The sequence below is a fragment of the Natator depressus genome, chromosome 2 (assembly GCF_965152275.1).
Source record: "Natator depressus isolate rNatDep1 chromosome 2, rNatDep2.hap1, whole genome shotgun sequence".
Taxonomy (NCBI): domain Eukaryota; kingdom Metazoa; phylum Chordata; order Testudines; family Cheloniidae; genus Natator; species Natator depressus.
Genome location: NC_134235.1, coordinates 256347007 through 256359073, shown reverse-complemented (window position 1 = coordinate 256359073; position 12067 = coordinate 256347007). Strand labels below are relative to the sequence as shown.

The 12067-nt window shown below is 44.4% G+C and overlaps 1 protein-coding gene across 2 annotated transcripts in view; it reads left to right on the top strand.

The window, feature by feature from the left end:
• The window catches only part of GUK1 (guanylate kinase 1), a 55780-nt gene that overhangs the window by 20650 nt on the left and 23063 nt on the right, over positions 1–12067 (top strand). For both annotated transcript variants that reach the window (XM_074946430.1, XM_074946429.1), the window contains exon 2: positions 11198–11311. In XM_074946430.1, the coding sequence (XP_074802531.1) occupies positions 11198–11311 (114 nt within the window). The remainder of the gene's footprint in view (positions 1–11197; positions 11312–12067) is intronic.

Genomic DNA, 12067 nt, shown 5'->3' with positions numbered 1-12067 from the left:
AAAAATGTGTATATTAACATAGGCGTGACCCTTTTTACATTCTGATTCGTGAAGAGAAGGGTTAGTGTTAGAAAATGTTCAATGACTATCCAGATTCAGAATTAGTTGGGATGAGGTGTTTTGTGTGTAGTAGTTAGAGAACTCCTGGATTATATGTTCCTGTCTCTCCCACTGGCTAGTTGTGTGACCTTGGGCCATGCACTTAATCTTTTTGGCCCAGATCCACAAAGGTATTTAGGCTCCTAACTTCCATTGATTTCTTTTATCTATCTATAAATTCATCTAATATTTGCCTTCTATTGATGGCATGAGATTTAATATTTATAAAGCACTTTAGATACTTTCCTGAAAGACACTCTCCAGATGGACATACTGTTCTTATGCAATGATTTCCTAAAGGAAGCTATAGGTAACTGTTGCCCAAGTGCATCCTATCTGATTGGTTCTCAGATTTACTCTTATTTCCTGCACCTCTCATAAAGGTCAGATATCTTGAGTGTTGTTCATAACTCATGACTTCCATTTAAAAACACAGCCTGCAATTCAATCAGCAAAACAGTTCTGAGTCACTAAAACTGTCCTTTAATGTAATCTTACACATTTTATCACTCTCTTTATTTAAAAAAAAATCCTACCCTGCTCCATAGGATTTTTCTTTTTTCATTCAAAATGCAAACATCTTTTTAAATCTCAGATGGGATCCATTTAATTATCAGGGCACATTTCTGGTTCTTCTACATAGTCACCAGGAGAGAAACTGAGCGGCTTCTGCATTAAAGTTATAGCCCTTCCATATCAAAAGGCAGTGATGGAGGCTGTAAACAAAATGATATCTCCAATAAAATGCAATGGCTTCAATGTCTTGTTCTGTAACACCCAGTTGGAGATGTGAGTCTGATGTGTTCATACCAATAAAAAGCAGTTGTGTTTGTTGCTTTCAGAGTTGCTGGGGTGGGGGAACAAGAAATGTAAGTCTCCTTCCCTCCCTCTAACTTAGTCATCTTTGCTCAAAAGGAGGTGCATCTTCCCCCCAGTATTGAAAGCTTCAACTGCCTCGTGGGTACCATGAACCAGAAATGCCTGCCAGGCCTTCTTGACTATCAAAAGGCCCAGCTCTGCCCTACCCCGCTGGCAAACCTTTCTGCTTCTCCTTGACAATCTCTACAACGCAGCTACACCCTTTCCTATTAATGAAGCTGTGGCATGTTGAAAATTTGGGAATGATGTAAAATGGATTCATTTTGATGTTAAAATAAATAACACCTTGGATAGTGTACTGATTGGACAGGTCATGGTAGAGGGCAGTGAGTGGGGGTGGCTTTGGGGAATCCCAGATATATAACTTGAGGGACCTGCTGCGTAGTTTAATAAACTGTCCAGTACAAATGACCCTGGGTATTGTCATCTGAATGCATTGTTGTTTGAAATAGCACCTCTGAGTTTGTGCAGGTAATGACACCTCCACCCCAAACCCAGATCTGCCTTCTAAATAGCTAAAATGCTCACATACAGTGGTGAATGGGCATAGCAAAAAGAAATGGTTACCCATTTTCTTGTTGTGTTCTCATACTGCTTCCGGCTACATCCGTGCACGTGTGATTGCCTGATCATTGCTGTCCACCAGGTCACTGGAAGACATTTGTGCTCAGGCAGCTGGCATTCCAGGACCTGCTTTCTATTTTGAAGCTCTCTGCTGCAGTCACAGAGGAGGCCAGTGATGTAGTTCCACTTGATCATTGCATCTCTAGACCAGCCAACTCCAATGCAGAGTCGATTAAGGTGACACCATGTAGCCCTGGGCTGATCTGCACTGAGTGGTAGGGGCTCAACTGGTGGGAGCTGGAGCGCACATGCTACAGGGTTGTTCTCCACTCAGTTGCCATAAATGAACCCTTGTGTGTGTCAGTGACAATGTTAGGGGTTTAATGGTGGCAAGAAAACTTTGTCATGACTTCGGTCGACTCAGCATCAGTGTTGCATCATATAGCAGATGTTGTGGATCTGGGCATTGCCTTGTGTGCTTGCCTCTACCAGCAACATCCTGGCATATATCAGGAGGAGCAATGCCCGGGAGGCTACCTGTGTTCCTTCAGTACTTTGGTGCAGTCCAAGTTCCTGTTGCGTTTGCGCCTTCTCAGATTTTATGCAAATACCCAACATGCATTGACCTCTAGTTGGATATCAAATTCCCCCGTCAACCCTAACATTGGTACCCAATAATGCCGAAAGCTCATGCTGGTAGAGTTCCTCATAAGGCCAGTTTTGTTAGATTTTTTTTTTTTTAACGTGGCGTTTTTTGGGTAGAATAGTTTGTTCTTTTACGTAAAGAACTCTTAGTCCACTTTGTAGCACCAAACTGTGCTAGCTACAACCCTGTGCGAACGCATTTCTCCAGCCAGTGTAGACTGGGCTATAGGCATAGGCCCTGTTCAATATGATTGGTTTGCAAGCATATTTATGGTGACCTTTATAAAACTTGCAATGGAATACAGGCAGCAGAAACAGCAGCTAGAGGAGACTGGTATGATTACACAAAGGTGAAAATAGAAATGGTGAGTGACGTGAAACATTTAAAAATCAGTCGTGGCACAGTGAGAGTCCAGGTAATGACTCAAACTAGGTTACAAAAATAACCCCATCTGTCTGCAGGACTGAGCTGGACCTGGAATCTAGCATATGCCCATACAGCACGAAGCAGTGGGTCTATACTGTATTCTTGTGTATTGGTAGATCCAGAGTCTGTGTTATACCAGTATAAAATTAAACTCGGCGGAGCTGCGGGTGTAAATCCAGAATGTGACTGAGATCAGGATCTGGCCAAGTTCAGCTGCAATCACTGTGCTATCTATGGAGAAAGATATAGATAAAATGAAGATCTGATTACTAAATTTTCCTCCAGCTGTCTTTTTACAGCTATGCCTGAGAGCTCAGCATATAGAATGCAGTCAAAGTTGACCCAAATTTCCTTCCTTTAACTTGAATTAAATAGCAAACCCTTTCCCTATTGTACTTGTTTCTAGAGATGATCATGTCTTTGCTGCTAAGATGTTTCTTTTTATGGATGTGTAATATTTCAGATCAGTTACATATAAACAGTCAGTCACTTAAGTTGGTCCTTTGTATTTCTTAAAAACCAGAGTATGCTTTGATGTGGAAGGCTTATGCTGGCATTTACCAGAGTGTTACCCTGGCTTGCCTGGAGATTTAGCAATAAGAATAGTAGGAGAGTGGAAGAAACCACAGGAGGAGATTAAAGATCAGCGGAGAGTTTTCATTGGCTCTTTTAAGATGGAGAATCTGTAATTAAGGATTTAGATGGTTCACAAATAGCTCAGCTTACTGCCTGCTCACTCACATTATCAGTTTGTTGCTGTTTCAAAGAGCTGGATTTTATACTTCGACTGAAAGGGCATAAAAGTAAAAGGTAAGGCATGCAATTGGGGAATGCTGCGAATATGCCAATGCTATTGAAGCAACCACGATTATCTCCGTCTCCTTTCCGGATCAGTTTTGAATAGAGTGCAGTTCCTGTAACAAATGTTGTTTGCTTTAAATTTCCCTTTCCTGTTAGTGGCTGTTAACGGATAGGAAAAGAAATGCGAGCAGAGAAAAGAAAATGTAAAAGAGGAGACAGCAAGAATAAAAAGTATCCAAGCGCTCCCGACTGGCATATACAAGTAGGAGACTAAAGAGTTCTATGTTTCAGGCAGCCTACGGAGTTCTTGTTAGCAGGCAGATACTGTGGTGAAGAGTGAATTATTAACGCCTAGATAAGCGGCAAAGATCCACGTTGGCATTTGAGTGTCGGGGTGTGTTGGGGTTGATTTAATTATGCCCACGGGAGAGCTTTCTCCCTTCGGCGCAGAGCGGCTACTTGGGAGACCTTACTGCCCCGCAGCTGCAGTGGTATAACTGTGCCATTGTAAGGTCTGTAGTGTAGATGTGGCCTTAGTTGTTGTTCAGCTTTTGGAGGGCTGGAGAAAAAGCTGCCTTATATATCTAGTGCTTTCCTAGAACAAAACAGTAATAATAATTTGCACTTGCAGAGCCTCTTTGTTGTTAAAAGCATTTTAATTAAGCCGCGTCATGACCCTATCACTTAGCGGTTTTCCTTATTTTATGGATGGGAAAAGTGGACACTGAGGCAGAGAGAGACTGAGTGACTTGTGCAAGTTCACACAGTGAGTTAGCAACAGAGCTAGGAATAAAATGTGGGACTTCTTATTCCTCGTCCTCTGCTCTAACCATTAAGATCCTGTTGCCTCTTCAGTAGTTGGCTAGTGGATGGGAATGCATTTCCTCCACTTTGGAATCTAGCATGACTTTTGAAATTCAGCGGGTACTCCGCCAAAGACTGAGGGCTGGAAGGAAACACAATGTAGGTTTCAGAGTAACAGCCGTGTTAGTCTGTATTCGTAAAAAGAAAAAAGAAAAGGAGTACTTGTGGCACCTTAGAGACTAACCAGTTTATTTGAGCATGAGCTTTCGTGAGCTACAGCTCACTTCATCGGATGCCTAGCATATCGTGGAAACTGCAGAAGACATTATATACACACAGAGACCATGAAACAAAACTTCCTCCCACCCCACTCTCCTGCTGGTAATAGCTTATCTAAAGTGATCATCAAGTAGGGCCATTTCCAGCACAAATCCAGGTTTTCTCACCCTTCCCCCCCCCCCCACCCCCACACACATACAAACTCACTCTCCTGCTGGTAATAGCCCATCCCTCTTTGAAACCTCTCTTTACAATGCGCATGATAATCAAGGTGGGTCTTCTCACCCCCCCCCCCCCACACCCCCCTCCAAAAACCACACACACAAACTCACTCTCCTGCTGGCAATAGCTCATCTTACAATGTGCACAGCAATAATCCAAGTTTAACCAGAACGTCTGGGGGGGGGGGGGGGGGTGTAGGAAAAAAACAAGGGGAGATAGGCTACCTTGCATAATGACTTAGCCACTCCCAGTCTCTATTCAAGCCCAAATTAATAGTATCCAATTTGCAAATGAATTCCAATTCAGCAGTTTCTCGCTGGAGTCTGGATTTGAAGTTTTTTTGCTTTAAGATAGCGACCCTCATGTCTGTGATTGCGTGACCAGAGAGATTGAAGTGTTCTCCGACTGGTTTATGAATGTTATAATTCTTAACATCTGATTTGTGTCCATTTATTCTTTTACGTAGAGACTGTCCAGTTTGACCAATGTACATGGCAGAGGGGCATTGCTGGCACATGATGGCATATATCACATTGGTGGATGTGCAGGTGAACGAGCCTCTGATAGTGTGGCTGATGTTGTTAGGCCCTGTGATGGTGTCCCCTGAATAGATATGTGGGCACAGTTGGCAACGGGCTTTGTTGCAAGGATAGGTTCCTGGGTTAGTGGTTCTGTTGTGTGGTATGTGGTTGTTGGTGAGTATTTGCTTCAGGTTGGGGGGCTGTCTGTAAGCAAGGACTGGCCTTTCTCCCAAGATTTGTGAGAGTGTTGGGTCATCCTTCAGGATAGGTTGTAGATCCTTAATAATGCGTTGGAGGGGTTTTAGTTGGGGGCTGAAGGTGACGGCTAGTGGCGTTCTGTTATTTTCTTTGTTAGGCCTGTCCTGTAGTAGGTGACTTCTGGGAACTCTTCTGGCTCTATCAATATGTTTCTTCACTTCCACAGGTGGGTATTGTAGTTGTAAGAATGCTTGATAGAGATCTTGTAGGTGTTTGTCTCTGTCTGAGGGGTTGGAGCAAATGCGGTTGTATCGCAGAGCTTGGCTGTAGACGATGGATCGTATGGTGTGGTCAGGGTGAAAGCTGGAGGCATGTAGGTAGGAATAGCGGTCAGTAGGTTTCCGGTATAGGGTGGTGTTTATGTGACCATCGTTTATTAGCACTGTAGTGTCCAGGAAGTGGATCTCTTGTGTGGACTGGACCAGGCCGAGGTTGATGGTGGGATGGAAATTGTTGAAATCATGGTGGAATTCCTCAAGGGCTTCTTTTCCATGGGTCCAGATGATGAAGATATCAATATAGCGCAAGTAAAGTAGGGGCGTTAGGGGACGAGAGCTGAGGAAGCGTTGTTCTAAGTCAGCCATAAAAATGTTGGCATACTGTGGGGCCATGCGGGTACCCATAGCAGTGCCGCTGATCTGAAGGTATACATTGTCCCCAAATGTAAAATAGTTATGGGTAAGGACAAAGTCACAAAGTTCAGCCACCAGGTTAGCCGTGACATTATCGGGGATAGTGTTCTTGATGGCTTGTAGTCCATCTTTGTGTGGAATGTTGGTGTAGAGGGCTTCTACATCCATAGTGGCCAGGATGGTGTTATCAGGAAGATCACCAATGGATTGTAGTTTCCTCAGGAAGTCAGTGGTGTCTCGAAGGTAGCTGGGAGTGCTGGTAGCGTAGGGCCTGAGGAGTGAGTCTACATAGCCGGACAATCCTGCTGTCAGGGTGCCAATGCCTGAGATGATGGGGCGCCCAGGATTTCCAGGTTTATGGATCTTGGGTAGTAGATAGAATATCCCAGGTCGGGGTTCCAGGGGTGTGTCTGTGCGCATTTGATCTTGTGCTTTTTCAGGAAGTTTCTTGAGCAAATGCTGTAGATGCTTTTGGTAACTCTCAGTTAACCACCCTATACCGGAAACCTACTGACCGCTATTCCTACCTACATGCCTCCAGCTTTCACCCTGACCACACCATACGATCCATCGTCTACAGCCAAGCTCTGCGATACAACCGCATTTGCTCCAACCCCTCAGACAGAGACAAACACCTACAAGATCTCTATCAAGCATTCTTACAACTACAATACCCACCTGCGGAAGTGAAGAAACATATTGATAGAGCCAGAAGAGTTCCCAGAAGTCACCTACTACAGGACAGGCCTAACAAAGAAAATAACAGAACGCCACTAGCCGTCACCTTCAGCCCCCAACTAAAACCCCTCCAACGCATTATTAAGGATCTACAACCTATCCTGAAGGATGACCCAACACTCTCACAAATCTTGGGAGAAAGGCCAGTCCTTGCTTACAGACAGCCCCCCAACCTGAAGCAAATACTCACCAACAACCACATACCACACAACAGAACCACTAACCCAGGAACCTATCCTTGCAACAAAGCCCGTTGCCAACTGTGCCCACATATCTATTCAGGGGACACCATCACAGGGCCTAACAACATCAGCCACACTATCAGAGGCTCGTTCACCTGCACATCCACCAATGTGATATATGCCATCATGTGCCAGCAATGCCCCTCTGCCATGTACATTGGTCAAACTGGACAGTCTCTACGTAAAAGAATAAATGGACACAAATCAGATTTAAGAATTATAACATTCATAAACCAGTCGGAGAACACTTCAATCTCTCTGGTCACGCAATCACAGACATGAGGGTCGCTATCTTAAAGCAAAAAAACTTCAAATCCAGACTCCAGCGAGAAACTGCTGAATTGGAATTCATTTGCAAATTGGATACTATTAATTTGGGCTTGAATAGAGACTGGGAGTGGCTAAGTCATTATGCAAGGTAGCCTATCTCCCCTTGTTTTTTTCCTACACCCCCCCCCCCCCCAGACGTTCTGGTTAAACTTGGATTATTGCTGTGCACATTGTAAGATGAGCTATTGCCAGCAGGAGAGTGAGTTTGTGTGTGTGGTTTTTGGAGGGGGGTGTGGGGGGGGGTGAGAAGACCCACCTTGATTATCATGCGCATTGTAAAGAGAGGTTTCAAAGAGGGATGGGCTATTACCAGCAGGAGAGTGAGTTTGTATGTGTGTGGGGGTGGGGGGGGGGGAAGGGTGAGAAAACCTGGATTTGTGCTGGAAATGGCCCTACTTGATGATCACTTTAGATAAGCTATTACCAGCAGGAGAGTGGGGTGGGAGGAAGTTTTGTTTCATGGTCTCTGTGTGTATATAATGTCTTCTGCAGTTTCCACGATATGCTATGCATCCGATGAAGTGAGCTGTAGCTCACGAAAGCTCATGCTCAAATAAACTGGTTAGTCTCTAAGGTGCCACAAGTACTCCTTTTCTTTTTACAGTGTAGGTTGAAATTCTAACTGTGAGGTTTATTAAACCATGGAAGTGGTAAAAACTAGATAGGATAAAGCACTAATAAATATGCTGTAGGAACCAATTCCTGGGGAATAAATTAAATAATAATCTAATGTCTCTTCGTTTTCCAGTTGCTATGTTTTTAATAAGAGTAAAATGGTACAGTCCCTATTTGAATAGTGCTATTAACTTCTAATTTAACTTTCTTTTTTAATTAAAATTAACTTTTAATTAAATCCACCTGCTCTGTTCTACCTGCCCTGAGTCTGAGTTGTCATGTGAGGTAAGCCTACAGTGCATATGTGACTGGAACTAATTCTGTAAGTGTCTAATTGTTTGTGTCTTTCCGAGTTTGAGATGAGACCTACTGAATCTTCTAGTCCAGCAACAGTTACTTGTGCAGGATTGTTCCTTTGGGGGTGCTCTGCATGCCAATACAGGATGCAATTCATCTGCACCTGTTTGAGCATTGGATAATTATTAACTCACCTCACACCCCAGGAAATTATGCAAGTGAACATTCCCTCTTCCCTTACCCCCCTCCCTCCCAGGTAAGCAAACAGTCGCAGGTAGGTTGTGTCTAGCCCAAGGTCATGCAGTGAGGCAGTTTCACAATGGGATTGAGTAGGGGAGCTGCCTACCTTCCAGTTTAGGGTCCGAGCTAGGCTCGCCCGTGGAGGGACGAAGGGCACAGAGACTGGGAATTCAGTATTGTGAAGGAATTCTCGCTCCCTGCCAAGTGAGATAAAAGGCTGGTTTTGTGTGTTTGTGTCCTAACAGCCCATCTACCACTGACCACCAACAGAAAGGCTTTATTTACTTTAAAATATATATTTATTACTCAGTTCTGTCATCTGTCTGAAACAGCCCTCTTCCCTCTACTCTGCATGAGAGTAAGATCCTTGCTGAGAGTCACCTGCAGATGCTGAGCCAAAAGAGGCTGGGTCTGCAGAGAGGGGGCATTCAGAGATCAGAATGTACATTGGGATGTTATTTAGGGGAAGGCTGGGCCGCGGGGAGGGAAAGAGTAGTGGGGGTGAGAGTCTTACCTTTTAGTTGAGGAAAGACTTCATTGAGGTTTGAACCTGTAACCTTCAGTACAGGAACTTCTACCATTGGAGCTCAAGCTTGATTAATTCTGCTACTTTGTAGCTGTAGTAGACCCTTATCCACTTGTGTGGCTCAACCACTAGAGGGAGACAAAGACCCACGCTCTCCAAGGTTGGGGTATGTTTGCACCCTCATAACAGGGTCCAAAATGTTGCAACATGATGTACTTTTCTTGTAAACTTTCATGTAAACTCAATACTGATGAAAGTGCAGTGGTTGATAGCCATGGGGATGGAAGTCCTCACCTAGCCATGGAACGGTGGCTTCCATCACCACAGTGCCTCTGGTATGACCTGGAGGGGCCAACTCTAGCAATGAGGTAGTGGTGGACACACTGACCCATTCCATCCTCTGCTGAGTTTGTCAACTATTTATGGTGGAGGGGGGTTAGGTGGACTCTTGTCCAAAGCAGACTGGACAGACCACCAAACAGCTGTCAGAGGGTAACGGTTTTCAGTCACTACCAGCCTGGCCAGGATTTGGTAAAGGTGAAGGGCTCTGCAATGTGTTACCAGTCTCCTAAGACAGGCCTGTCTCCCAGGGTTTTTCCTCTTTGAAATAAGTGGTTCCGCTTGTTCATGATGAAAGTTCTGTGGCAACATCCACAGTGCCTGGGTCAGTTGCTCTTCTTTTACATCTCCGGCCTGGTAATTCAAGCTTTTATGGCTGCGTTGGATTCTCTTCCCCCATCCCTCCCAAGCTGCATCATACTTAGGTTTCTTATTGGTGGGTCACTTAGAACAGGAAGGGTTATTCCACTGGCATCAGTGAAAATGAAAAAAAAAAAAAAAATGAGCAGATTTTACTTCCTTGAGACCTTGCAGTGCAGATGTTTTTGCTCACCTTTATTAAACGCATGTGGTAAACGAACATCCCATTGTGTATGTACAAGGTGTTATACTGGGATAACAGATGACATTTATATAAACCGCAAGTACATTGGGGGAAAAAAAAACATGGTATTGAGTATAAAAGGGTCCCCTGACAACTTACAAACCAAATACCCATGTAAACATGCTTCTTTATAATGTCCCGCAAACTTGCTACTAGTCCCTTTTCTGTTTAGAGAAAAGTCCATCCCTTGGGACTAAATGGCTCAGGGGCCGGGTAATGGGAAAAAGGGAACCTTATGCTCTCAGGATGAAGCCTGCCCAGCTCAGTAGCCACTGGCATCCATCTGACTGCTGCTCATTGGGACTATATAAAGTGACAGGTTTCAGAGTAACAGCCGTGTTAGTCTGTATTCGCAAAAAGAAAAGGAGTACTTGTGGCACCTTAGAGACTAACCAATTTATTTGAGCATAAGCTTTCGTGAGCTACAGCTCACTTCATCGGATGCATACTGTATTTTCCACAGTATGCATCCGATGAAGCGAGCTGTAGCTCACGAAAGCTTATGCTCAAATAAATTGGTTAGTCTCTAAGGTGCCACAAGTACTCCTTTTCTTTATATAAAGTGAGTTTGATCTCGGTTCAGTTCCTTGAGTGCACTTGCCGACATCACAATGAACTCGCCCTATACTTGGCACTAGCTGTCCCTCTTGTTAGCAGGCTCAGTAGAGAGGCCATAACTGACTGGATCCTGGTGACTGAGCTCACTTTGGCCTGGGGATGTTCCCTCCAGGTCAGGGTTGAGGCACAGTAGGAGGAAATCTTGTCTTGTTGCTGCTCGTCCTGTGTTTGCTCTCTGGATAGAGGATGTTGCTCTCTAGGACTGTCAGTCCAGTGCTTTTCACCACCAGCACTAAACTAGTTACTTCAGCCATACATTGTGGGTATGTATGCTTATCCGATTTCATATTTCATCTCAGTTCCACTGCTACTGTTTCTTCTGCTACCCCTCTTCCTCCCCTAGGCGGTGCCATTTGTTTGCTGATGATTGCTTAGTTGGCTGCAGTCGCTTGTAAGCGAAGGCAATGAACAGAAACCTCTCTCTCTGCATGAGGCATCTGCAGGAATCTAAAGCTGGCATTTCTTACGATTGTGTGTTTCTAACCAAGAGATGTGTTTGGTTTTTTCCCCTCTGCAGCCATGACGGGACCAAGACCAGTAGTTCTCAGTGGCCCATCGGGTGCAGGAAAGAGCACTTTGTTAAAAATGCTGCTTAAAGACTACGGCAATGTCTTCGGCTTCAGTGTCTCTCGTGAGTATTTGTGCCGGGTGGGGCAGGGAAAGCGAAACTGAAGCTGCCTAACAGCTAAGGGCCTGACTGCGTAGCTGCTACAGGACTTCAGTGGCAGTTTGCACATAGTTAGCCCCCAAATCATAAAAATTGCATGTTAGATCCATTAACCCAAGCCACAACAGCGATCTTAACTTGTGTGCTAGTAAGTATGTTTACATAACTTGGGCCACGTTTTACTACTGGTGTAAATGGACATGACTCCAGTAACTTCATTAGAATTGCACCTTTTAAGGGGTTGGTATCTTCATGCTGCCCCTAACACAGCATGCAATGGATGTTGTTCAGAGTCATCCCTTCCTGGGGGTTTGTCTTTAGTCTTAAAGTCACAAATCCCTAAAGCAGAACTGTACTTACAAACATACGACTTGTGTCCTCTAAACACCCCAAGAGAATTGATTAGGATTTCTCTGTGCAAGACTGCATCTGCTTTAACCTTCCTGTGGGTGGATTTAATGAGACTTACGTGGTCTGGCTGTTAGGGTGAGTCAGCAGAATAGTTCTGCTCTTCTATTCAGATTTTTATATCCTGACACCGAGTTACCGACCCGCTTGTGCCAGTGATCGCTTTGGCTCATTGATTTATTTTCCTGCTTAGAATTGTAAGCTACACAACAGTCTTTGTTTTCTCTACATGAGAAGCGTGTGGTGGATGCCTTTCGTATGTAAATAGCCCTATTATATGGCTAATTTATTGTCCCTCCCATTCACCTCCAA